The following is a 26,142-nucleotide window of genomic DNA, read 5'->3' as shown; positions in this document are numbered from 1 at the left end:
AGAGCCAGAGTGGGGAGCAGAGCAGGCAGAAGGACCGAAGTACACTGCTGGGGGAGCAGCAGGCGGGAGGAGAGGTCTGTGCGCCATGTGGGACCCTCACCCCTTGGCCGGGGATCGAACTGGCGCTACAGAGGCTGCCCGCAGCTTCGCAGCCCTGCGCTCAACCGTTGCGCCACCAGGGGAGGCCCAAGATTTATTTATTTTTATACAAGAACTGGGGTATAGGCCAGAGGCGTGGGAGGGTGAGAGGATTCACCAGAGACAGAGTGGGGAACAGAACAGGCAGACGGACAGAAATACACTGCTGAGGGAGCAGTGCGAGAGACAAGAGAGGTCTGCCATGCCATGTGGGTATCTCCCTGGCCGGCAGGGACTCAAACCCATGCTGCAGAGGCTGCAGACAGCTTCACAGCGCTGCGCTCAACTTGCTGCGCCACTGGGGAGGCCCTGGATTTGCAAGTATTTTCCCCATTTTATTGCATTAACCTTTCACCTTGTTGATAGTATTCTTAGATGTGCAGAAGTCCATCTTACCTGTTTTTTCTTTTTTCTTTTAATTTTAAGGTTTCTTTTAATTTTTATTTATTTATTTACACAAGTGCCAGGGTACAGACCATATTCGCGGGAGGGTGAGAAGATTCACCAGAGACAGAGTGGGGAACAGAACAGGCAGACTGATGAAATACACTGCTGAGGGGAGCAGCGGGTGAGATAGGAGAGGTTTGCTGCGCCATGTGGGATTCTCGCTGGCCGGCTGGGATCGAACCCATGCTGCAGAGGCTGTGGACAGCTTCACAGTGCTGCGCTCAACTGCCTGCGCCACCAGGGGAGGCCCACCTGTTTTTTCTTTTGATGCCAGTCTTTGGTGTCATATCTGAAATCTTTGCCAAAATCAATATCATGAAGCTTTCCTTTACTGATAAGGGTTTTTTTTTTTAAATGTCTGCCTTTGTCTCTCCTGTCTTTCTGTACCTCTCTGTGTCTGTTTCTGTTTGTCTGTATATTTATAATTGTATCTCCTGAAAATAATGGCATTTTTCTAAATAATCTTTAATCCCATGATCAGTATTCACCCTAGAACCAGGCAGATGGGGCCCCTGCATTGTGCTCTGTACTTTGGAGTGCCTTACTCAGAATTTTTTAAGTCCCCCCAACCGTCCTCTCCACCCTGAAAGGCAGGGTGCCAGAACTCTTTTTTTGTTAGAATCTCATATTGACAGTTATTACAGTAAATTTTCTAATTACATAGAAAATAGAAGCTAACTTTATTTCACTGACTTTATTGCTCACCCACTGTATAACTTAATTACCTTCTAAATTATTTTCTCTCTCTTTTTTAAAAGATTTATTTATACATACAGGAACTGGGGTACAGGCCAGAGATGTGGGGGGTAAGAGGATTCACCAGAGACAGAGTGGGGAACAGAACAGGCAGACTAACCGAAGAACACTTCTGAGGGGGGCAGCGGGCGATTCAGGAGAGGTCTGCTTGCCATGTAGGTCACCTCCCTGGCCAGGGATTGAACTTGTGCTGTAGTGGCTGCGGTGAGCTTCATAGGTTGTGTCTTAATTCCTTCCATCAGCAGGGAAGCCCCTATTTTCTCTTTTTGTACAGTCTTTTAATTTGTTAGTATGTACATATTTAGTGCTGTAGTTATTAATTACTTTTCTTCTATCTTTCCAGTACTGAGTTGAAGCTCTTGGAGGAGGCAACTGTTTCAGTCTGCAAGTCTTTAGGTAAGAGGGAAAAAACTGAGCGCGCACATGCATGTACATGTGTAAATGGGGACAATTATTTAAAAGTTTGTAAATTTTGATAGTATAGCATGAATTGAATTTAATGAAGTGATATATTCCTGATGATAATAATAGTAGTAATAATAATAGTAATAATAATTCATGGTAGTCATTGATACCACTCGAAGGTACCGTCAGTCAATATGTTTGGTGGTGGGCCTCCCCTGGTGGTGCAGCAGTTGAGCGCTGGGTTGCGAGGCTGCCCGCAGCCTTTGCAGCGCCAGTTTGATCCCTGGCCACTGGCGAGGGTCCCACAAAAAAAAAAAAAAAAAGAAAAAGATATGTTTGGTGAATTTGCAGTAGTGGTAATGTACTCTGCTAAGCCGTAGATTCTCATTCAGCTTGTTCTTTTTGTGAATTTAGAAATACTGAAAAAAATCCTAAACACTGAGTTACTTTTATACTTGCATGGACAATTCACATAAAATAAAGGATTTGTCCAGTGATTTGCCAGCTGCATGGACTTATACTGTTGTCAGCCTAGTTAACTAGAATAATTACCACTCATTAATATGAAATATTAGGAAACTTGCTGTTTTGGTAAAGTACATGGGCTCAGGAATCATTTATGATGTTAATTTCAGCTTTGCTATTTATTAGCAGGGTCTTAATTTCCTTATTTGAATTCCAGGGTTCTCATGAGGAAAAAACAAAACAAAACATAGGAAATATCCAGTATGTTGCCTAGCTTCTCCTCATTATTCACTATTTATAGCAACAGATGTTACCTATTTTGGGCCTTATTTCTTTATATACTTTACTTTCAAGTTGTTAACAATTGGAAAGGGATGTATATGATTTTAAAAAATGCAGATAATTGTATTTACATTTCATTGTTGCCTTGGAAATTAGGGATAATTGTATCTTTTTAAAATGCCTAACGTGCAAGTACTTAATAAGTGATAATGATATTCTGTTTTTAAATCAAGCTGTACTCCATGTAAGCTATATGATTTACTCCCATGTAAGTTACTTTGCTAAAAAACCTTTAATGAAACATTTTTGCTTTTAAAAACAAATTATGTTGGTAATGATAGAGGTGTTATTGTAGTAGTTGCCTTGAATTTCGCAGTTACAATCAAGAAAGTCAGCTGAATAAAGCTGACTTTTAAGAAATTAAAGGGCAGTTTGATCCTGAAAATTAAAAAAAAATTACCTAACAGTGATGACAGTGCAGTTAATATGATGGTTTTTCAAGGTCACTTTGGATTTCTAATAAAAATAGCATTTTAAAATGGATGTAATGCTTATTATATATAATGTGGGAAACATTCTGAAATGTGAAAAAGGCAACAATTGCTCTAATTCCACAAACCTGACATAGTCATTAATAATTTTGTGTGTTGGGCCTCCCTGGTGGCACAGAGTGTTGAGCGCAGGGCTGTGAAGCTGTCCGTAGCCTCTGCAGCACTGGTTTGATCTCGGCCAGCCGCGGAGATACCCACATGGTGCAACAGACCTCTTCTGTCTCACCCGCTGCTCCCCTCAGCAGTGTATTTCATCATTCTTCCTGTTCTGTTCCCCGCTCTGTCTCTGGTGAATCTTCTTATCTCCCATATATCTGGTTTGTATCCTGGTTCTTGTATAAATAAATAAATCTTAAAAAAAAAAACTTTTGTGTGTTGCCCTCTTTTACCCATTCTTTGGATATACATTCACACATATTCCCTCCCCCTCCTGCTCCCACCCCCTCAGTTACTCTATCTATCTATCTATCTATCTATCTATCTATCTATCTATCTATCTATCTATCTATCTATCTATCTATCTATTTATTTTAAGAACTAGAGAACTGCAATTTTTTTTTAAAAAGATTTATTTATTTATACAAGCACTGGGTACAGTCAGAAGCGTGGGAGGGTGAGAGAATTCACCAGAGCCAGAGCGGGGAGCAGAGCAGGCAGAAGGACCGAAGGACACCGCTGAGGGGAGCAGCGGGCGGCAGGAGAGGTCTGCGCACCATGTGGGACCCTCCTCTGGTGGCCGGGGAGCAGCCTGGGATAGAACCGGCGCTGCAGAAGCTGCTGGCAGCTTCGCAACCCAGCGCTCAACCGCTGTGCCACTGCCACCAGGGAGGCTCCCCTCAGTTACTTTAATCTGTAGTTTTCACTTGACATTATATATTTAAGTGTGTCATTATATATTTAAAACTACTTTAGGGAAGAGCAAAACAAAACAAAGCAAAACACATTTAATGCCAAAACTTTCAGTAATACAGCGGATGGTTAAAATAAAAATCTTCTCATTTTAAACAACACAGGAAACCATTGATTTTTTTTCAGAGTATTCTGTGTATAATGATTTATATGCACAGTTTTATTTAGGTGGTATTATGTCACTTTCGCTCAGCAGTATTCAGGAACTTCTTTGCATGTCAGTAAAGGTAAATGCATATCAACTTCTAGGGCTTTGTGGGTCTGCAGCACATTTTGTCTGAAATTTGTTATTTTACTTGTGGAGGATATGTTTGCTGGGTGGAAAGTTCTGGGTTGACATTAATTTCTTTTCTGTATTTTATGGATATCATTTTTTGCTTTTTTAAATTTTTTTTGATATCACTAAGAAGTATACTAGTTTTCTGGCTGCTTTTATTTATTTTTTTTTAAAGATTTGTTTTATTTATGCATACAGGAACTGGAGTATAGGCCAGAGGTGTGGGAAGGGAGTGAGAGGATTCACCAGAGACAGAATGGGGAGCAGCACAGGCAGATTGACTGAAGTACACTGCTGAGGGGAGCAGTGGGCAAGTCAGGAGAGGTCTGCTGCACCATGTGGGTAGCTCCCTGGCAGGGGATCAAACTTGTGCTGCAATGGCTGCAGATAGCTTCGTAGGTTGCATCTTAACCCCTTGCGCCACCAGAGAGGTCCTGGCTGCTTTTATTTTTGAGATGAAAGCTGTCAATCTTATTCTTGTTCCTTTGAAAATAATGTTAATTTTTCCTTCTGGATACTTTTGTGTATTTCTCTCTGCCCTTTGGTTTTTGGCATCTGAGAATGATATACTGAGAAGTGTTCTTTTGTTTTCCTCCCCCTGCTTGAGGTTTATAGAGCTTCTTAAATTTCTGGATCGATGCCTTTCATCAGTTTTGGAAAATTCTCAGCCATTATCAATTTATATATTGTTTCTGTCCCATTCTGTTTCTCCTTTCCTTCTGAGACTTTTGTTATACTGCTGTCAACATTTTTATTATATCCCATATGTCTGTTAGGCTCTTTTTTCTTTTTTGTATTTTACATTTTTTATTGTTTTTGACCTTCATTAGTATATTTTCTATTAATCTGTCTTTAGCTTACTAATCTTCTCTTACATATCACCTGCTATTAAACCTACTTATTGAGATTTTTAAAATAAGGTTTTAATTTTAGAATAGCTTTGCATTTATAGGAAAGTGGCAAAACTAATATTGAGAGTTCCCATATAATACTCACTAGTTTCCCTTATTAACTTATGTTAATATGATACAGTTGTCACAAATAAGGTATCACTGTGGTACATTGTTATTAACTGGACACAATTCAGATTTCACTAGTTTTTTCCTCCTTTTTCTGTTCTGGAATTGCATTTAGAATCCCACATTATATTTAGTCAGCCTGTCCCCTTAGGCTCCTCTGGTCTGTAACAGTTTCTCATTTTCTTTATTTTTGATGACTTTTAGAGTTTCAGGGAATATTGGTAGGGTATTCCAGAATGTCCCTTAATTTGAGTTTGTTTGATGTATTTCTCATGGTTATATTGGGGTGATGAATTTGTAGGAGGAACACCACAGTATTCTCAAGTGTTGTTCTCAACACGTCATATTGGGATACACTGATGGTGTTAATCTTGGTTACTTGGCCAGGGTTGTGACTGTCCATTGAAAGTTGCCCCCACCTCCATTCCCACCCCCTTGCCATTGTGTCATTTTTGAAGGAGATTTTTTTTTCTGAATATAAATTCTTTGTTGACATTTTTTTCTATCATTCCTTTGGGTATTATCAATCTATTGCCGTCTAGTCTTCTTTTCAGGTGGGAAGTGTGTTGTTAATTTCAGGTGGGAAGCATTGTTGTTTCCCTGTAATTTAAATTATGACTTTTTTTCTTGCTGCTTTTAAAGTTTGCTCCTAGCCTTTTAAAATTTTCTTATTTTTTTGTTTTACTTGGGGTGTGTTGATATTCTTGGAGTTATAGATAGTGTTTTTCATCAGTTTTGGAAAGTTTGTGATCATTATGTTTATCATGCATCTCAAATTTATCTTTATTACTTCTCCTAAATGCACACATGAGATTTTCTGAATCAGAGGCAGATTTCTAATTAAATACTTCATAGTAAATAATACTTGAATTGGTCCCACTTTGCCCTAGTTCTCACCTGCTAAGACATTGCTGTGAGAGCCAGCTCACTTGTTTCACATGTGAGTGAGGGAGGGATGAGGAAAAATATTTCCCCTGCTTTTGAAGGAGGAGTTAACTATCCCTCTCTTCACCTGATTCTAGCCCTTTTGTATGTAAATAAAGTCTCTTCTGGAATCAGATACCCTCCTCACCTTGAGTTTTAGTGCCAACAGATGTCTCCAAGTTCTGTCCTCATTCTTCCTGGAAATCTTGATACTTAGGAAGATAATACTCTAGCCTCTCCTGCACCTTTGGAGCCAAGCTTGGCAGATTTCCTGTGATGTAACGGAATAGATTTTGGTGAAATAGGAGTTTTAAACACATGATTATAGTTCCAATGGCCTGCAAAATGTTTCTAGGAGGAGTAAAAGCAGACATTGGCTCACTTGATACCATATATATTTTCCTGGCTCAGGAGGCAAGGGGATGTTTTAAGGGAACACGGAGAAACATGGGAAAGTTTTATTTCCCACAGTCTTTTCAGTTATTTTTTTCTGCCCCTTTTTTTTTTACATGTACTTTATTTTATTTATTTATTTTTTAAAATAAATTTTATTGTTATATTCCCCATACAATTGCAGCCCCCCCATTCTGACCCCAATCCCTCCCCTCCCGCCCCCGCCCCCCTAAAAGTGTCTCTGGTTCATAGTTTTCTGTTGATTTTGATTTTCACTTTCTTATAGTTATTCATTTTCCTGGTCCCTTATTTAAGTTTTCTAGATTCCTGCTATGATCTGCCCCTTTTCTTATCCTATTGCGCCTCCTGCTACTATTTCTGTGTTTACTTAGTCCTGGGTGTAGCCCTTAGTCATGATACGGTACTTAATGCTCAAGCATGGCCCTTCAGGGATGTCAGTGGAAAGTTCTAGAGAGTAACTAAGTCCCTCTAATTTGGCGGAAGTTACTCCAACTTTAAATTCTGCCTCTCCAGCACGAGGCAGCTGCTAAAGTGTTCACATAGTTGTGACTGTTTTGTTTTCCATCTGACCCTTGGTTTCTTTTTCTGTCTGTGCATAGTGTAGGGGTCAACCCAGCTTGCCAGGTACCTTCTCCTTTACTCTCATTTGCCTCAAAACTCTGTAGGTGAATCATCAGTTCTTTTCTGGTATCTAGTATTATCCTAGAGGAAGTCTGAGGCTGTTTTAATTATTTTCTTTTCTCCCCTTCCCCCAATAGTATTTGTTTATTTATCAAGAGAAAATATTCTACAGCCCCAATATTCTTGTTTTCATAGATTCAGGAACAATGTAGTGACAAACTTATGTGGAAGTCAAGCCAAAGAAATCCTTTATTTCAAGATCACTTTGCACTCTGAAATACACCTGGTCTCCTCAAAATCTTTCTTGGAATCATAATTTCTGTAGAAATCTGTGTATGCTTTCTTTCTTGGTTTGGCCACTTTCTTGGTGGCAACTCAGGATGCAGTAATGCTCCAGCAATATGAAATCACAGATGCTTGGCCAGAAGACCTGGCATCTGAGGCTTTGACAGAGTCCTGGAAGTCATGGTACTTGTCTCCTCAATACCACATACTTAAACTGCAGGAGAAAGGAGAGTGCCAGACTGCCTTCATTTTCTCTTTTTTGCTTCTTTGTTCATAAGACTTTTCCCTTTAATGATGAAATATTTCTCATCAAAATATTTTTCCTGTACTTTGATATGAGGTATTTTTATTGGTTTGTTAAGGTCTTTATCAGTTCTGAAATTTCTTAGTTATGACTTTGATGTACTTATTTTTTTTAGTTTTTTCTCCTCCAATTAGGATTACCTGTAATGTTCATGGTGGGTCTCTGTCCTTTACCTTCTGTAGCTTCATTTTCTTCATCTCAGTTCTTGTATTTCTTCTTGTAGTTCTTTCTTTCTTTTCTTTTTCCCCAAAGATTTATTTATTTATTTATACAAGCACTGGGTACAGTCAGAAGCGCGGGAGGGTGAGAGAATTCACCAGAGTCAGAGCAGGGAGCAGAGCAGGCAGAAGGACCCAAGTACACTGCCGAGGGGAGCAGCGGGCGGCAGGAGAGGTCTGCGCGCCATGTGGGACCCTCCTCCGTTGGCCGGGGAACAGCCGGGGATCGAACCGGCGCTGCAGAGGCTGCGGGCAGCTTCGCAACCCAGTGCTCAACCGCTGCGCCACCAAGGAGGCCCTCTTTTCTTTTTTTTTTAAAAAAGATTTATTTATTTACTTATACAAGAACTGGGGTACCGGCCAGATGAGCGGGAGGGTGAGAGGCTCCACCAGAGACAAAGCGGGGAACAGAACAGGCAGACTGACGAAATACACTGCTGAGGGGAGCAGCGGCGAGACAGGAGAGGTCTGACACACCGTGTGGGACCCTTGCAGGTCGGCCAGGAGCCAACCAGGGCTGCAGAGGCTGCGGGCAACTTCACAGTGCAGCGCTCAACCACCTGTGCCACCAGGGAGGCCCGTAGTTCTTTCTTTATAGCTTAGGTTGAGTATTTTAATATTTACCAGTTCGTCTCTTTCATTATGCTGTGCATCTTTTGGCTATTATGGCATCTGTAGCTTATTATTATTATTTTTTATTTTTAAAGATTTATTTATACAAGCACTGGGTACAGTCAGAAGTGCGGGAGGGTGAGAGAATTCACCAGAGCCAGAGCGGGTAACAGAACAGGCAGACTGATGAAATACACTGCTGAGGGGAGCAGCGGGAGCGGCAGGAGAGGTCTGTTGTGCCATGTGGGACCCTTGCCGGGTGCCGGGGATGGAACCAGCGCTGCAGAGGCTGCGGGCAGCTTCGCAGCCTAGCGCTCAACCGCTGTGCCACCAGGGGAGGCCCATCTGTAGCTTATTTTTAACTATCCCTAGTTTTTCCTAGATGTCAGGCTCTTTTCACTACACTCATTTTCCCCAGTAGCTTTGTGTTTTTTAAAAATAAAAAATAGGGCCTCCCCGGTGGTGCAGCAGGTTGAGTGCTGCGCTGTGAAGCTGTCTGCAGCCTCTGCAGCATGGGTTTGATTCCCGGCCAGCTAGGGAGAAACCCACATGGCGCGGCAGACCTCTCCTGTCTCACCCATTGCTCCCCTCAGCAGTGTCTTTGGTCTGTCTGCCTGTTCTGCTCCCTGCCTTGTCTCTGGTGAATTATCTCATCCTCCCGTGCTTCTGACTGTACCCCAATTCTTGTATAAATAAATAAATATAAAAAAAATGGTTGATGTTCCTATCTTCTACTAAAATTCTTTTGACGTTTTTGATTCAGTGCTTTGGAGGTTTCAGCATAACTTCTCCCTTATTCTGTTGTTCTGTAATTGTTGTTTTCTTATGCATTAAACCAGCAAATACTCATTGAGCACCAGCTATATTACAGGTTCTATTTTTTAATCTGGGTGTGTGATTGCAAAAAAGATTGACCCTGGTCCCTTATATCATAGGTCCATCTCAGTGGGGAAATCAGACCATAGATAAACGTACATACATTTTATAAAATGATCACTTCAGGAAAATAAAACAGGCTAAGGACTTAGAGGTTTCCCATGAAGGCACGTTGTTGTTACCAGCACTGGTGTGTTGTACAACACCTGTAGGTGTTTGTAAACTGCTGTTATTTTAGCTTGGAGATAGCCTGGTGTAGCTTTCTAACCTAATTTCTTGAAGCCAAGAAAGTTTCATTTTGTGCAGATTTGCTTGGTTGAAATGAGACCCACCATTGCCACCCTACTTCTTGAGGGAATTCTAAAATCCCTCGTTCAAACGTCTAGATCAACATTTTACCCTGTCTCTACCTTCCAGCATAAATTGCCCTGATTTGGCTAGTTTGCTTCTTCGCAGTTGTCTTCTGGGAGTTGTAACCTCTGAGTTGGTATAGAAAGTTACTGGGTGGGAGGATTAACATAAATTTTCTGGTTGAGTAGACAATGAGAAAGGGAGACTTTTTCCTCAAAGCTATGTTCAGGTAGTTAGAATTGCTCAGGGTCCATTGATTAGCAAATAAGTTGATAGCTTTGTCCTTTAAAATTCGTAGTCAGTGAGTGTTTCTCTTTTTTTGAGAATCTTCAATCCCAAATTAGCATTTTTATGAGCTTCTATCTTTTTGTTTGTCTTCATGGATATTTTATTTTTAATTCTGTATTCTTCCACAAATAGAAATAAAACAAAAATTTCACACTCATACAAAAGCAGTCAGAATCATACAGTGGATTGCCCTGTGCTCATTTCCCAGTTTTAATCAGTTTCACCTCGTGGCCAGTCTTGTTTCATTGGTATCTCTCACCTGTTTATTGAAGCATGGCATTTATACAGAAAAGTGCACAAGTAAAAAATATGTGTAAAATAAAAAGCATATCCTCACTTTTTAATTGTATACAATTGTCAAGACAATGTATTTTATCCATAGTCACATTTGAATTTGAAACAACTCTGTCAATATCTTACATCTATAAATATTTTATTTCTTAAAAAGATTTATTTATTTAGGCATACAAGAGCTGGGGTGTAGGCCAGAGGTGCAGGGTTGGGAGAATGAGAGGATTCACCAGAGACAGAGTGGGGAGCAGAATATGTCACAGGGTGTTGCCCAGGAAAAGGGGAGATTCCAGGTTCCCTGCCCCATCCAAAGGAGGGTGGAGCTGAGCAGAGAAGAGAAGAAGCTGGAGAGAAGACTGAAGAAGGAAGGAAGCAGGATGGAGAGCATTGAGGGGCCCTGAAGGAGGCACATGGAGCAGAGAAACATGTGGAGAAACTGCACTTGATTTTTGGTCCTGGACTGGTTGAAACAGATATGGGTGAGAGACCCTTGGGGAGGTTAACAGTGGCAGCTTTTATCTTGATTTTGATTTTGTTCTTTTCCTCCCAAACTTGTCTGTTTGTTTCTGACCCTTTTCTGTGGGTCCCCACCAGAAGGTGCTTTAGACTTGTGGCAGGCTTTTGGGCCTTGCTCTGGGACAATCCTGTTTGGGTGGACCTTAACCCATGAGTGGATGGGTAACTTCCAGTGCTTGGTTTGGAAACTGTATTCTATCTTTTCTGTATTGCACATTAATTGTATTAAAGTTCCTTTCCATTAAAGGTCTATATGTTTTGTCTTGATGTAATGGATGGTAGAACCTGTTTAGAACAGGCAGGTCTGGGGGTTATAGGGTGCCTCTCTCCCTGCCCTGTAACAAGTAGGCTTATCTGCTGAAATACACTGCTGAGAGGAGCAGTGGGCAAGACAGGAGAGGTGTGCTGTGCCATGTGGATTAGTTCCCTGGCCGGGAATCGAACTTGTGCTGCTGTGGCAGCTGATAGCTTGATAGTGCTGAGACTTAAACCCTTGTGCCACCAGGGAGTTCCCATATATATATTTTTTAAGGATTTTTGTAAGAAAAAAGCACCTGTATCTTACTAAGGAATCAACATTATAAAATGTATACTGAGTTTTGAAACTTCTGATTGTCTCAGTTTGCTTGAATTAGGATCTAAGTAAAGTCTACACATTGCTGTTGGCTGATAATTTTTTAAAATTTTATTATTTTTAAAAATTTATATATTTTACATCATTGTTCATTTTTGTACAATGTATGCTTGTTTGTTTTCTCCTTTTAGGTGTAGTCCCTGTAAAATTCCCACCACTGGGGCCTCCCTGGTGGCACAGGGGTTAAGACGCAACCTATAAAGCTATTTGAGTAACTGCAGCACAAGTTCAATCCCCAGCCAGGGAACTACCCATGTGGCACAGCAGACCTCTCCTGACTCGCCAGCTGCTCCCCTCAGCAGTGTATTTCAGTCTGCCTGCCTGTTCTGATTTCTACTCTGTCTCTGGTGAATCCTTTCACCCCTCCCCCACATCTCTGGCTTGTACCCCTGTTCTTGTATTCATAAATAAATAAATCTTAAAAAAAAGATTAAAAAAAAACTCCCACCACCAGTTCAACCGTGAACCATCACCTTAGTCTCTTGTGCTCTTCTCTCGCATTTTAATCCCTCTTCCTCCCCTTCCCTTGCAGAATGTCTCTGATTTATGGTTTTGGCATATAAATGTTTAGGATTCTTTTCATAATTAGCTTCCTCCTACATTTGTCTTTCTCTTCATTTCTTCCTATTGGGCTTCTCCAGCCAGCAGCAATGGCATCACTGGGAGACTTTAATGAGGTGCAGAATCTCATATCACACATCACATATGCAGAATAAGAACTTAAACTTTAGTAAGAATGTCTCGTGATTTGAATGCACATCAAATTACGCCAATTTCTATAGTTGTAGGGTGGGCCTAGGATTCTGCATTTCCAATAAGCTTCCATATGATGCTCACCCATGAGCCATACTTGCTTTACCAAGGTGCTACAACATTTTATCACAAGAAAGTTAAGCAACAATTTGCTTTGTCTGTCAGTTTGCAGGTAGATCTGAGTTAGATTGGCAGTTGCTAAGCACTAAGCAAGTGTGCTGTAATGGTGTGCTTATTCCCATGTAGTTTTGAAAAGCACATGCGGACCTGAATTTTTTAAAAAAAATTCTAGTGCTCGCTTTGGCAGCACATAATACTAAAATTGGAAAGACACAGAGATTAGCATGGCCTCTGTGCAAGGATGCCATGCAAATTCGTGAAGCATTCCATTAAAAAAAAATTCTAGAGAGCTCCATCTTCCCAAATCTTTGACACATTTTTAAGTAGTTCAAATATATACACAGAGATGGCAGCAAAAGCATAATTCTCTGATCTGCACAAAGATGAATGCTCCTGGCAGCACAGGCCAATGTGTTTGAGTGTTTGCATTTTTGTTTTTCAAAATAGTTAAAATTTTATTTCAAAAGAAATAAATATCAAGAACTCTGGAGTTTCACAGTTTAAAAGCAGTTGGTAAAGCAGAAAGAGTGGACATCTGTCACTAATGTATTGTTTGATTTTGGACCCAACATTAACCTCTGTGGATCAGTAAAATGAAAGATCTGACCAAGTGGTCTCTCCCTTCTGATGAATTCTTAACTAGTGAGCTACTACAACGTATTAGTCAGTATTCTGTAGAGAAACAGAACCCATAGGGTGGATGGAGATATATAAAATGGAGATTTATTATAAGAAATTGGCTCATTGATTATGGAGACTGAGCAGTTCTATTATCTGCTATCTGCAAGCTGGAAACCCAGGACATTTAGTGGTATAAATTCTAGTCTGAGTCCAGAGACCTGAGTCCAGTGGTGCCACTGTTGGAAGCCATAGTCCAAGGGTAGGAAAAATTCCATTTCTCAGCTCATGTAGTCAGGCAGAGAGGGAGAATTCACCCTTCCTCTGACTTTTTGTTCTATTTGGGCCCTCGGTGGGTTGACTGATGCCCCACTGTGTGGAGGGTAGTCAGCGTTATTCAGTCCACCAATTGAAATGCAGAAACACCCTCATAGATACACTGGGAAATGTGTTTAACCAGTATTCTGGGCATCTATTGGCCTAGTCAAATTACTACCATCCCATATGTCTTGCTGTGCAGCCTGATAGAACTTTAATATTTTCCTTAACTCAAATACCTTGCTTATATGGATTGGTATAGCATAGCAGTTGAGAGCCAAAGATTTGAACCAGTAGATGATGTGTCTTAGAGCAAGTAACACTTTACAGGTGAGTATCTGTAATATGGAGGTTATATTGGTACTTATCTTCATAGGTAGTTTTGAGTATTAAATAAGGTAATGCATATAAAGCATTTAGTGCATGACTTTCAATATCTGTCGGTGTTGTTTCTTTCAAAGATGAGAAAGCTGAGGTTGGAGAAGTAAAGTGATTTGTCTAGGTTAATTATAGACTTTGATCTAGAAATCAGATCCTCTGATTCCCAGTATAATAGTCTCTTACTTCTTCAGGCTGGATTTGCTGAAATGCTTATGTTTTAAACTTAAAAAGTTGTAAATACACTTTAACATTTTTTTTTAAAAAAATATTTATTTATTTATTTATTTATACAAGCACTGGGTACAGTCAGAAGCTCGGGAGGGTGAGAGAACTCACCAGAGTCAGAGTGGAGAGCAGAGCAGGCAGATTGATGAAATATACTGCTGAGGGGAGCAGCGGGCAGCAGGAGAGGTCTGCGCGCCATGTGGGACCCTCCCCAGCTCGCCGGGGATTAAACCGGTGCTGCAGAGGCTGCGGGCAGCTTCGCAAACCAGCGCTCAACCGCTGTGCCACTGGGGAGGCCCTAACATTTTTTTCTGATCAAACTTCTAACCATGTTACTTTCCTTATATATCTGTTTATTTTTCATTGAAAGAATTTGTGATTATCTAAATAAGTTTTACTTTTACAGTTTATTATATTCTATATACTGGGAATATAGAAGATCAGTTTTCAAATTTTTAAAAAAGCATATTCTTTTTAAAGTGAAAGATATAAATGTGTAAATATATATTTATAAACATACCTTTTCCTTACAATTTTGAATTCTGAGATGAGATAGCTATTTTCCTTTACTATTTCTATCAGTTTCATTTTGTAAATAATCTCTTGTTCAAAATTAAGTAGCTGTTTCTGTCATTGCATATTTTTCTGGTTAGAAGTGAAATTGGCGTTAAGGTTGGCCAATGATTGACATTTGCTCTTATAAGTGAGTATATTATGATATATATATTCACTTTGAAATCAGTTCTTAATTTTAACTTAAATTTTTTTTCTTCTCTTGCAGTTGTAAACAATCCTCGAACAAGAAACCTTGGTGCACTAATTAAAGTCTTCCTTTCTAGAACCAAAGAACTAAAACTTTCAGCAGAATGTCAAAAGTAAGCTGACTGATTAATTGATGTTCTCTTTATGTTTAACAATATTGATATTTTAATTTTTCATAGAAGTAGATTATGGGCTTTTGAAAACTATAGAAGCATTATTTTTGTCATTAAAGGAATAAAATAAAAGAGGTTTTCATTTACTGTCTAAGTCATTGGGATGAGATCATAAATTCTGGAATCTGATTTCAGCATGTAGATAGTCGTTAGAAATACTTTCTTTTAAGAAGATCAATAGTGATGAAATTATTATTTTAAAATGTAATTTCCCCCGTTATCTCTGTTGACCACATTTAGTTTAAGTAATGACTTAGAATATTGTTTCATTTTCTATCTGATGCCTTTATATCTTTCATGAAAGAAGGTTTATGTTAAATATTATAGTTTTATTTTAGGTACAGTGAATAGTTAACCTTTTAGGTACTCGGCAGTTTTGAAAACCATTTTTTGCATGGCAGTCTCTTAAAAAGTTATTCCTCGTCTTGCTTCCAAGCAAATTAAATTCAATTAAAATTTTTCTTATGAGTTCAGGATTATTAATTCAAATAGCAAGTATTATGCTGTGCTGCAGCCAGTGCCCAATTTTAAATTTTGGCTGGGTATTTACATATATTCCCTTTGATGTTACTATCATTTTTCTGCGTTTTAAGCTTTCTTTTCTTTGAATTGCCAGTGTGTGGGACAACTATAAAATTAAGAACAAAGAACATTCATGCCTAGCGTAAAGTATTTTTATTAAGTTGACTCACTAAGTAAGATGCACAGAATGAAATGTGAAGTAGGTAATAGGTATCACATGTGCAATTAAAAGGTATGGACATTGTTCTTACATTGTAAACAGAATGGGTAAAATGATTGAGAAATTGTGGTTTAGAAATAAACTGATGATGCTCATGATTAACTGTTGATTCTTGCGTGATTTTGGTCTTTCTTTTCTAGCCACATCTTTATTTGGCAGACACACAATGCTTTGTTTATTATTTGCTGTTTGCTGAAAGTGTTCATCTGTGAAATGCCAGAGGAGGATTTACAGATTCATTTTACTTATGAAGAAAAATCTCCTGGCACTTATAGTAAGTATTGTTTTTGAAGATGTTCTGGGGATAGCATGTGTAACATGAAAGAGTGAAATGTGAGGATTAAAAGTATAATTTTCATTTTTGAATGACTAGACATAGTTATTTTTTCTTCCCCTATATTAATTGAAATGAGCCAAGATTCTTAAAGTTTATTTTTCCTATTTTTTTTTAATAGGGAAGTCAGTAGATTTGAGACTTATTTATTTTGACTTCCATGCACATGGAAAATAAAAATAACAAGTATTCCTTTCAGAGGTCAATTTAAATATTATACTAGGGCAGTACATTGTTAAGGGAGATTTACAGGTCAGAATTACAGGTTTTATAAATATTAGTTTACTTTCATAGGACATAATAATAACTGAGTCTGGTGTCTTGAAACTACTTGATAGAGGAAACATTTTCGAGGACAGTTTTATAATGCTGATGTCTCTTCATTTTCTGAAGATATAAATGCCAAGCTTACCATTTTCTCCTGATACTGTTGAGATTTTTTTTTTGTTAGTGGTTAGGATGGCCTGTAGTTTTCAAGATTAGCTGCTGGTAATTCATGTCTTAGCATTAAAACTTATAACCTGGAAGGTGAAAGTATAGAATGGGTTCATTAACAAATGATATATGGGGAGTGCACTGTCCCTCCATCCTCCCTTCTTTCTGAGGGCAAAGTAAGTCTTCCTCTTGTGTTTCCTGGGCTCATTTTTCAAAACACAACACTGCTTCAGTGAGGCTTTTTTAGCCACCCTTCTTTAAGCATTGATTTTGAATTTGTCTTTTTAAAGATTTATTTATTTATGCATAAAAGAACTGGGGTGTAGGCCAGAGGTGCTGGGGGTGAGAGGATTCACCAGAGACAGAGTGGGGAGCAGAACAGGCATATCTATTGAAATATACTGCTGATGAGAGCAGTGAGTGAGACTGGCGAGGTTTGCTGTGCCATGAGGTCAGCTCCCTCGCTGGTGATGGAACTCAGGCTGCAGTGGCTGGTAAAAGCTTGATTGCTCTGTGACTTAACCCCTGTGCCACCAGGGAGGCCCCCATTGATTTTTTTTTTTAAAGATTTATTTATTTATTCATACAAGCACTGGGTACAGTCTGACGCGCAGGAGGGTGAGAGAATTCACCAGAGCCAGAGCGGGGAGCAGAGCAGGCAGAAGAACCGAAATACACTGCTGCGGGGAGCAGCGGGTGGCAGGAGAGGTCTGTGCGCCATGTGGGACCCTCCTCTGGTGGCCTGGCGCAGCCGGGGGTCGAACCGGTGCTGCAGAGGCTGCGGGCAGCTTTGCAGCTCAGAGCTCAACCGCTGCGCCACCAGGAGAGACCCGATTTTTTTTCTTAAAGGTTTATTTATTTATGCATACAAGAACTGGGGTACAGGCCAGAGGTGCTGGCGATGAGGGGGTTCACCAGCGACAGAGTGGGGAACAGAACAGGAAGATTGAAATACACTGCTGAGGGGAGCAATGGGCAAGTCAGGAGAGGTTTGCTGCACCTTGTGGGTAACTCGCTGGCCAGCCGGGGTTAAACTCGTGCTGCAGTGGCTGCAGATAGCTTCATAGGCTGTGTCTTAACCCCTTGCGCCATTAGGGAGGCCCCCCCATTGATTCTGAATTTTAAGAGAAGATACTTAATTTTCTACTTTGAAAATTAGCCTTTTTATATTTATTCAATATATACTTGTTATATATATATAAATATATTTGTTGAATATAAAATATAAACAGCACCTTTAATGAGAATTTTGTCTTACATGTATTAGTTTTGGTAGATTTTGTTTTTATGGTACCAACAGTGCCAAAACATTTCTGTTTGGTGAGTTGCAAGTCTTTCTTTAAAGTTCTAGCATCAAGAATGGGGTAAATGTTTCTCTCTTAAAGTGTGAGAGCATCCTCATACCAGCACTTGCATACCAGCACTTGCAAACCAACACTTTGTTTTGCATTATTACTTAAAAATAAGGCATATATTGTATTCTTTTTGACACAATATTTTTGTTTCCATTTAAAATTCTTTCTTACTACTTACATTGAGTATATTGATGCACTTAAGAGATAATACTAGGGCTTCCCCGGTGGCGCAGTGATTGAGCGTTGGGTTGCGAAGCTGCCTGCGGCCTCTGCGGCACCGGTTCGATCCCCGGCTGCTCCCCGGCCAACGGAGGAGGGTCCCGCATGGCGCGCAGACCTCTCCTGCCGCCCGCTGCTCCCCTCAGCAGTGTATTTCGGTCCTTCTGCCTGCTCTGCTCCCCGCTCTGGCTCTGGTGAATTCTCTCACCCTCCCGCGCTTCTGACTGTACCCAGTGCATGTATAAACAAAACAAACAAACAAACAAACAAACAAAAAAAAAGAGATAATACTATACTTATTTTGGTGCCAAATGTTCTCCCAGAATACCCTCTTTGTCACTGCACTCCCCACTCATAACCAGGCTTGAGGAACATGGTTTTTTCTTACATTCTAGATAACCTGAAGTAAGGAAGTGTGAAAAACAATACTTTTCCAACCATGGGCCACATCTCAAGATGGTTGTCTCACTGAAAGAGCCATGTTTTAGAGCTGATGATAGGTAACCCTGTGCATGGACTGACAGCTGTAGTCTAGCTATACAGAATTAGCAATTTAGGATTTTATACATGTTTTGTAGTTTTGCTCTTTTCTTTTATATTCAAGTCTACCATTGGTCTTAAGTCCAGTGAATATCTTTTTAATATTCAAGACTTGCTGTTTTTGGCATGTGAAATCGTTTTCATTTTAGTCTTTTTTTTTTTTTTAAGATTTTTATTTATTTATTTATACAAGCACTGGGTACAGTCAAGCGCGGGAGGGTGAGAGGATTCACCAGAGCCAGAGCGGGGAGCAGAGCAGGCAGAAGGACTGAAGTACACCGCTGAGGGGAGCAGCGGGTGTCATGGAGAGGTCTGCGTGCCATGTGGGACCCTCCTCCGGTGGCCGGGGAGCAGCCGGGGAGCAGCCGGGGATCGAACCGGCGCTGCAGAGGCTGCGGGCAGCTTCGCAACCCAGCGCTCAACCGCTGCGCCACCGGGGAGGCCCTCATTTTAGTCTTAATGTTGTTATCTTGAAATGTTGATTAAGTCCTTTTTTTTTTTTTTTACGTTTTCTACCAATTTCTTTGTAGCATTTATGTGTGTGATAAAACTAAATGATTGCACAGCTACTAATGAATGGGAAAAGGAATCTCACTATGTAGTAGCTGAAAACATCCATTTATCAGCTAGTACATGAGTATCCCAATTAGGTGTGTCAAAGACAGTTTAGGAGTAGGCGATATACAGGTTGTTTGAAGGATGAGTTACAGAAGTAGAAAAAACTGTCTGTAAACAATTGAGTAATGTCAACTGGGCTGCTTTAGAGTTGTTGCATTATTACACCCTTGGATTTTTTTGTTCATTCCAATGCATTGTGATACTTTTGTGATCAGATGGCTGCCATTTTCAATGAAGCTGTGTTTATGAGGGTGATGTGATCGTCAGTAAGCAGCCAGTTTGTCACAGAAATCTGTGAGGGTTTCATGTTGAATTTTCTCCTGTAGAGGGTATATAATGTGGTAGTAGTTTATCTACAAGAGTGAATTTGTATCCTAGTCCAAAGATAACCCTTGCCACTATTCCCTGCCTTAGGGGAAAGTCAGAATGGGACAAAGCCAGCCCTAGGCAAATGCTGAAGTACTACACAATTATTTATGTTTTCCTTTTGCCTTCAACGTGAGTTTTCCTTTCCTGCTTCTTGGCTTTATCAGCCATTCTTGCCAAGTTTATAACTAGTATTTATTTAATATTTTGTATCATAAATTCAGCAGTTGGGGGTCTAAATCTGTTGATTGTCTCTATAGAATTTTATGGTGACTTGTTTCTTTTTCGTATTTGAGGATGTTGATTGTGAGCGTCAAATAAGGGAAGGATTTGAATTTGCTTCAAAAGGGATAGAAGAGAAGGGGAAGGAGGAAGAGAAACTACACCACAAAGTCTCACTTCACCACATGAAGTGTGACTTTTATCTTAGGGTTCCTGACTTTGTGTGACATCTCAGCTTCTCTTCCTTGCCCCTGTTTGATGGCCTGGACAGGGGTAGCAAAGCCTCCCAGTAGCAGGCTTTGTAAGGGCATGCATCCTCATGGTCACCCTGCCTTTAGAGTTTGCTTCAGTGTTTTGCTCTGAATTTAAGCCAAAGTTTGCTTGCTTGTGGTTTTTGGTTATGGCGCTGGGGTCCTTGGAGATTTTCTTTACTTTTTGGATACCCATCAATGCACCAAAAAATATATTTTAGCCAAATACTAGTTGTTTTGTTTAAATAAATACTATTTATTTAAAAATAAATAAATACATTTAAAAATAATATAAAGAAATGAGGGAAGAAATCTTTGGAGATGAAGAGGCTGAAGATAAAAGCAAAAAGGGGGAAAATACTGAAAGGAAGGTCCAGGGAAGTAGGGAGCAGTAGTGGATCAAGAGCACTGGAGGGAATATAGGCTTGTTTTGCAAGCAGGAATCAGTGTGTGTCCCTGAGCAGGAGGCTGTGCTGGCACCAAGGGGAGGGAGGGAGCTGGGCATCTTCTGAACGCTGGGGAAAGCAAGGTGTGTGGGCCTGAGAAGTGTGGAAACCAGTTAGCTTGGATCTGTGGAGAGTAAAAAAGTAACTAGTGGCTTGTCAAGTCCAGATAAAAGACTTGCATTAACTACATTTCCTTGGCATAAAATAGTTCAATATAAGTTCTTTAAGAAAAATAGTTGTTTTCTAGGACTTGCTCTCATGCATAGTTGGATTGAACATATATATATATATATATATATGTATATGTATATTTTTATTTATTTACGCATATAAGAACTGGGGTCTTGGCCAGAGGTGCAGGTGGGGGTGAGAGGATTCACTAGAGACAGAGTGGGAAGCAGAACAGGTGGATCTACTGAAATACATGGCTGAGGGGAGCAGTGGGTGAGACAGGAAAGGTTTGTTGTGCTATGTGGGGTTAGCTCCCAGGCTGGGGATCGAATTCAGGCCACAGTGTCTTGTGATAGCTTGATAGTGCTGAGACTTAACCCCTGTTCACTAGGGAACATACATATTTATCTTTGCTTTCTTTTGAAACCCCAATAAAATATCAGTAAAGGGACATTTAAAAGCCATGAATTTATTGGGTTAAAAAGAAAGCGTGACAAAATGTTAATCACATTTTCTAAGTTAAAAACTTGAGTAATGATAAACCTAAACAATCAGTGAAAGCTGAAAGCTAAATGTCTTCAGGGATGGAGAATTCTGGAAAAAGTCAACACTTGTTGCGGAAACCCTGGAAAAGCTTAGGAATTGGAAATGCCAGGTGTCTCTGAAGGCAGACAACCAGGAGAATAGAAGCCCAGATCTTTCTCTTGCCATGCAGTCATGAGACCCCTCCCAACCCCAGTTTAATACTAGAATCTGTTCTCAGTAGAGACTGAACCCCCAGGGCCTCCCTGCGTCAGTTCTCAGGCACAGTGGAGGTGGTTGGCTAAGAGAAAATGCTATAAATGGAAGAGCCAGACATCTTGACTTGGCTTCTAGAATGTTGGCACTGGGTTTTTACCAGTTCCATTCACTTTCCCACTAGATTATTAGATATTCTTCTGGAGAAAATGAACCAAAAACAAGGAAAAGACTTAGAGATCCTCACCTTTAGGTGTCCCCTAATGAAACAACTTGGGTTTCTCCAAGGGGGACCACTGTTTGGCAGGCTGTATGTGTGCATGCAGAGCGCCCCTCAGTGTTTGCCTCCTTCTTGCAGGTAAATGGAGGGCCAAAGATCCCAAATGAAAAAATGTCTAATTTGTGAGAGATCAAAAGAAAGAGGGAAAAAAAATTATATGAGATTGGAAATGACAGAAAGAAAACCTTTAACAAATACCTCTAATACAACCAATTTCCTTTACATTCCCCCATCTCACGACCTTTTGGAGGCTATCTGGAAATACCTTCAGAATCCATGGTGTATTTGTTTTCCTGAATGCAGTGGAGTTAATCTCCCTCCTTTGAAACTAGCTTTGAGGTGCTTGGACTCTACTGCAGCTTGTTTCACTGCTCTTCCCTTTGCTGGAGTAGTAATGAGGGCTAGGGCAGGTGGATAGCTCAAGAGGTTAACTTCATTCAGGTAGTGGGTGCATGAGTGACTTCTCTTTCGTTTTGTCTTAGTATAAAACTTAGCTGTTTAATTTCATTAGTTATAGATAACTCTTGCCAAAAAAAAAAAAAATCAATCACTGAAAAATGTGACTCAGAAAAAAGAAAGCATGGGTTTATTTCTTTAAAATATTTAACAAGTGAGGCTTGTTATTTTTCTGTCTTTGCAGAAAAATAAAAGTGCTTCCAGGGGCTCCTGAACTGTCCTTTGGTGACTTGGGTGATATGATACGTTATTTTTTTGGGTGATATTTGTCTCTCTCACTTTTTATGTTACCAGTGGAGCAAAATAAATTAAATTTTACTAATAGGCACATTTTATAATGAAACCTGCTAGACTGTATTTTCCTTGAGGATAATTAGAAACATTTCCGTTGGACCGCAATTATAGTAGACAGCCAGAATTATTGCAGATTTTATTGGAATGGTGTGGGACATAGGCTTATAAATATTGTAATGCATTAAAATGTAGATCAATTTTATTTTTAGAGTAGAGTGAGCCCATTTGATTTTCCTTAATTTATGATTAATTTATAGGGGCATATTTGATTCTGCTGGTTAGAAGCATATATATGATTGTATATATGATATATATGATTCTTATTATTTTAGCATAATTCCAGTGTGAGCTTCACAATGAAAATCAACAATAGCATAGACTCCACCATGGTTTTTTGAATATAAATGTATAATGAATATAATCCAACTTGATGTCTTTCATTTTAAGTCAGTTTTTTGCTCTGAGCTTTTTTTTTTCTTTTTAAAAGATTTGTTTTTATTTATGTATGCATATAAGAACAGGGGTGTGGGCCAGAGGTACAGGGTGGGTGAGAGGATTCACCAGAGACAGAGTGGGATTGCTCTGAGCTTTTCAGGCATATGTTAATCTGTTTTTGGAATATTTTAATTCTTACATGTTCAATACTTGGATTTTGCAGTGTGGCATTGAATAGCATTGAGTGACTGGAAACTCAATGCAAAGAAAATAATGACGGTTATCTCTTGTGTCTTTTAGGAACTATATGTAACCTTATTTAAATGACCTATGTGTTTCTTTTTGGTGCTTTTTCTTTATTTTTCATCATTAGTATGTTCTCCCTTTCCTCTAGTGCTTCCCTCCCACCCTTCTTTCCTCTCTCACTTCCCCTTCCCTCCTACTCTGATGGAAGGCATTTGATGATGACAGTATTTTATTTATCTCTCACTCTCCCTTAGACCAAAATGAGAGAATGGCATTGTATCACGCGGAACTGAATCGGTGCCTAAATAGAAGGAACTAACTGGGGCTGCAGCTTAGTTTCAGGTATAGATTACTAGAGCTGTAAGGGACCACACATCTTGTCTTTCTTTTTCTTTCTTTGTGCCTTTCTCTGGTGCTGCTCATAGGGATCAGAGATGTGGGGTTAAGGTTTTAAAGTAGGAGGAAAGCAAGGTTGGGGTGGATTTCAGTGACTTTATTTTGTGTAATACTCATAATAATGGTGTTTATTAGTTCATTTGAGATTGTTTGTAGATTGTATATTACTTCAAGTGCTTCAAGTATGTATCAATAAATATATAGTATTATACAATGGTGTTTCATTTAATAAATGGTATTTTTGATCTCTTCTCTAACATGGCTAATAGTACTACCAGAGGTTTGTGTTTAGTTAGGGTCTTCAGTGGAACATGGGTTGTTTGAAATTTTTCCAACTTTGTATGGAAATAGGGCTTTAAAATAATCTGGGGTTGTGTTCATATCTGGATTCTGTCACTTACTAGAAGTAACTAACTGCTCTGAGCCTTGATTCTTCACCTAGTAAATGATGGTGATAATTGCATGTATTGCTTAAGAGTTATTGTCAGAACTAATGCAAGCTAAAGAGAAGGAAATGCTCAGTGTGTTGCCTCTTAAATTACAGAGTTCTCAGCAAATGTTAGCTATTAGCATTACTTCACAGAGCAGAGATTTAAAATCTTAAAATATTTGAATGGAGCTATAGAGGCAATTTAAAACTCTTTAAAAGATTAAAAACTCTGGGTTGTAAAACTTCATAGCATAATAAATATATTGAAGCTCTGCAAAGTTTTTGCTCAAAGAAGCTCAATTTACTTTGTCGTTGACCTGCAGATTTCAAGGACTTTTAAGATTCTCTTTCCTGTGAGAAATGCATGAGTGTATTACTAATTTTTGGCAGGTGGGTTTATATATATATTTGCTTTTTTTAGCACTAGGGAAGATTTTTGGCCTCATATTAAAGCTAAGTGATATAAATGCCCTTGGAAAAGAATGCAATATGAGTGACTTGCTTAATATTACCTGGCAAGCAGTCAGACTTCACTTTTCTTGATATGCAGTTATTTGTTTCTAGACCAATCCAGAAGCAAGGATATTTTGACAGATTTATTTGTTTTTAGCAAATGGAAATTGTCAGAGATTTCAACTGGAAGTTGTTTATTTTTTGTTTACTTAAAGTTTCGCCCTTGACCTGTTTCAGTGAACTTGTATGAAATGTATTTATTGTCTGGATTAAAGAACTAGACATAAGACCTGAAACCATAAAATATATAGAAGGAAATATAGGTGAAACACTACATGACATGCACCTCAAAGACATCTTTACAGACACATCACCCAAAGCAGTGATAGTGAAGGCAAAGATAAACAGCTAGGACTACATCAAATTAAAGAGCTTCTGCACAGCAAAAGAGACAATAACCAAAACAAAGAGAAACCCCACCGACTGGGAGAAAAGTTTTGGGCACAACACTAACGATGAAGGACTGATCACAAAAATCTACAAAGAGTTGATGAGACTCATCAAAAACAAACATAATAATCCAGTCAAAAAATGGGCAGAAGAGCTAAAAAGAAACTTCTCCAAAGAGGAAATACAAATGGCCAACAGGCATATGAAAAAATGTTCAACATCATTTGGAATCAGGGAAATGCAAATCAAAACTACAATGAGATATCATCTCACACCAGTGAGAATGGCACATATTAAAAAAACTAGCAACAACAAATGTTGGCGAGGATGTGGAGAAAAAGGAACTCTCCTAATACTGCTGGTGGGAGTGCAAACTGGTCCAACCACTATGGAAAGCTGTGTGGAGAGTGGAGAGTGGAGATTCCTCAACCTACTAAAGATAGAGCTTCCATATGATCCAGCAATTCCACTAAAGATAGAGCTTCCACATGATCCAGCAATTCCAAAGAGCACCTGCACCCCTATGTTTATAGCAGCACTATTTACAATAGCTAAGCTTTGGAAACAACCCAAATGCCCAAAAATAGATGACTGGGTCAAGAAGATGTGGTTCATATACACCATGGAATATTACTCAGCATTCAAAAAAGATAAACACATGCAATTTGCAGCAACTGGAAGGGATCATGCTCAGCGAAGTAAGCCAGAAAGAATAAGAAAAATACTGGATGGTCTCATTCATAGCAGGAATCTAGAAAACCTAAATAAGGGACCAGGAAAAAGAATAACTATAAGAAAGAAAAAATCAAAATCAACTAACAACTATGAACCAGGGACACACTATGGGCGGGGGGCAGGGAAAGGAGGGATTGAGGTCAATATAAGGGGGTTCCAATTGTATGGGGAATATAAAAATAAAATTAGAAAAAGGAAATGTATTTATTATCATAGTCATATATATAAAATTGATTTAAAAAATTGTCTATATACCTCTTAATTGATCCTGCTGTAATCTTTGCTGAGGTCATGAATGATTTGGGAGGCACATGGATAGAGGATATTTGTTACCATTTGAAGATATGAAAATTAGATGTGCTTACCCCTGGAAGAAAAAAGTAATCTGTGGGTCTTGAGCACTTGTTGCCTCACCTTCTGTAATATAAAAATGCTTCAGGCTGTTGACTGAACCAGGGGTATGTTATTAAACTGGCCAACTCATTTGGTCTCAAATGCTCACGAGGGAATCAGTGAATTTTAAATGTTCTTATTTGGATCCGGGGTCACTAATTCTATAGGATGAGCCAAGGAGTAACAGTCAGCAAACATGTATTG

General features: G+C 39.4%; 1 protein-coding gene across 13 annotated transcripts in view; it reads left to right on the top strand.

Annotated features, from left to right (window-relative positions):
• Positions 1-26,142, top strand: part of DYM (dymeclin) — a gene marked incomplete at both ends in the record, with an annotated part of 301,077 nt that overhangs the window by 19,758 nt on the left and 255,177 nt on the right. For 9 of the 13 annotated variants that reach the window (XM_084252056.1, XM_084252052.1, XM_084252058.1 and 6 more), the window contains 3 exons: positions 1,685-1,737; positions 14,780-14,873; positions 15,816-15,949. In XM_084252056.1, coding sequence (XP_084108182.1) covers positions 1,685-1,737; positions 14,780-14,873; positions 15,816-15,949 — 281 coding nt within the window. The remainder of the gene's footprint in view (positions 1-1,684; positions 1,738-14,779; positions 14,874-15,815; positions 15,950-26,142) is intronic. The other 4 variants (XM_084252050.1, XM_084252049.1, XM_084252048.1 and 1 more) reach the window with 1 other exon arrangement.

This window comes from Talpa europaea (assembly GCF_964194135.1).
Source record: "Talpa europaea genome assembly, chromosome: 13".
Classification (NCBI taxonomy): Eukaryota; Metazoa; Chordata; class Mammalia; order Eulipotyphla; family Talpidae; genus Talpa; species Talpa europaea.
The sequence above is the reverse complement of the archived record's forward strand: the minus strand, read 5'-3'. Positions and strand labels throughout refer to the sequence as shown.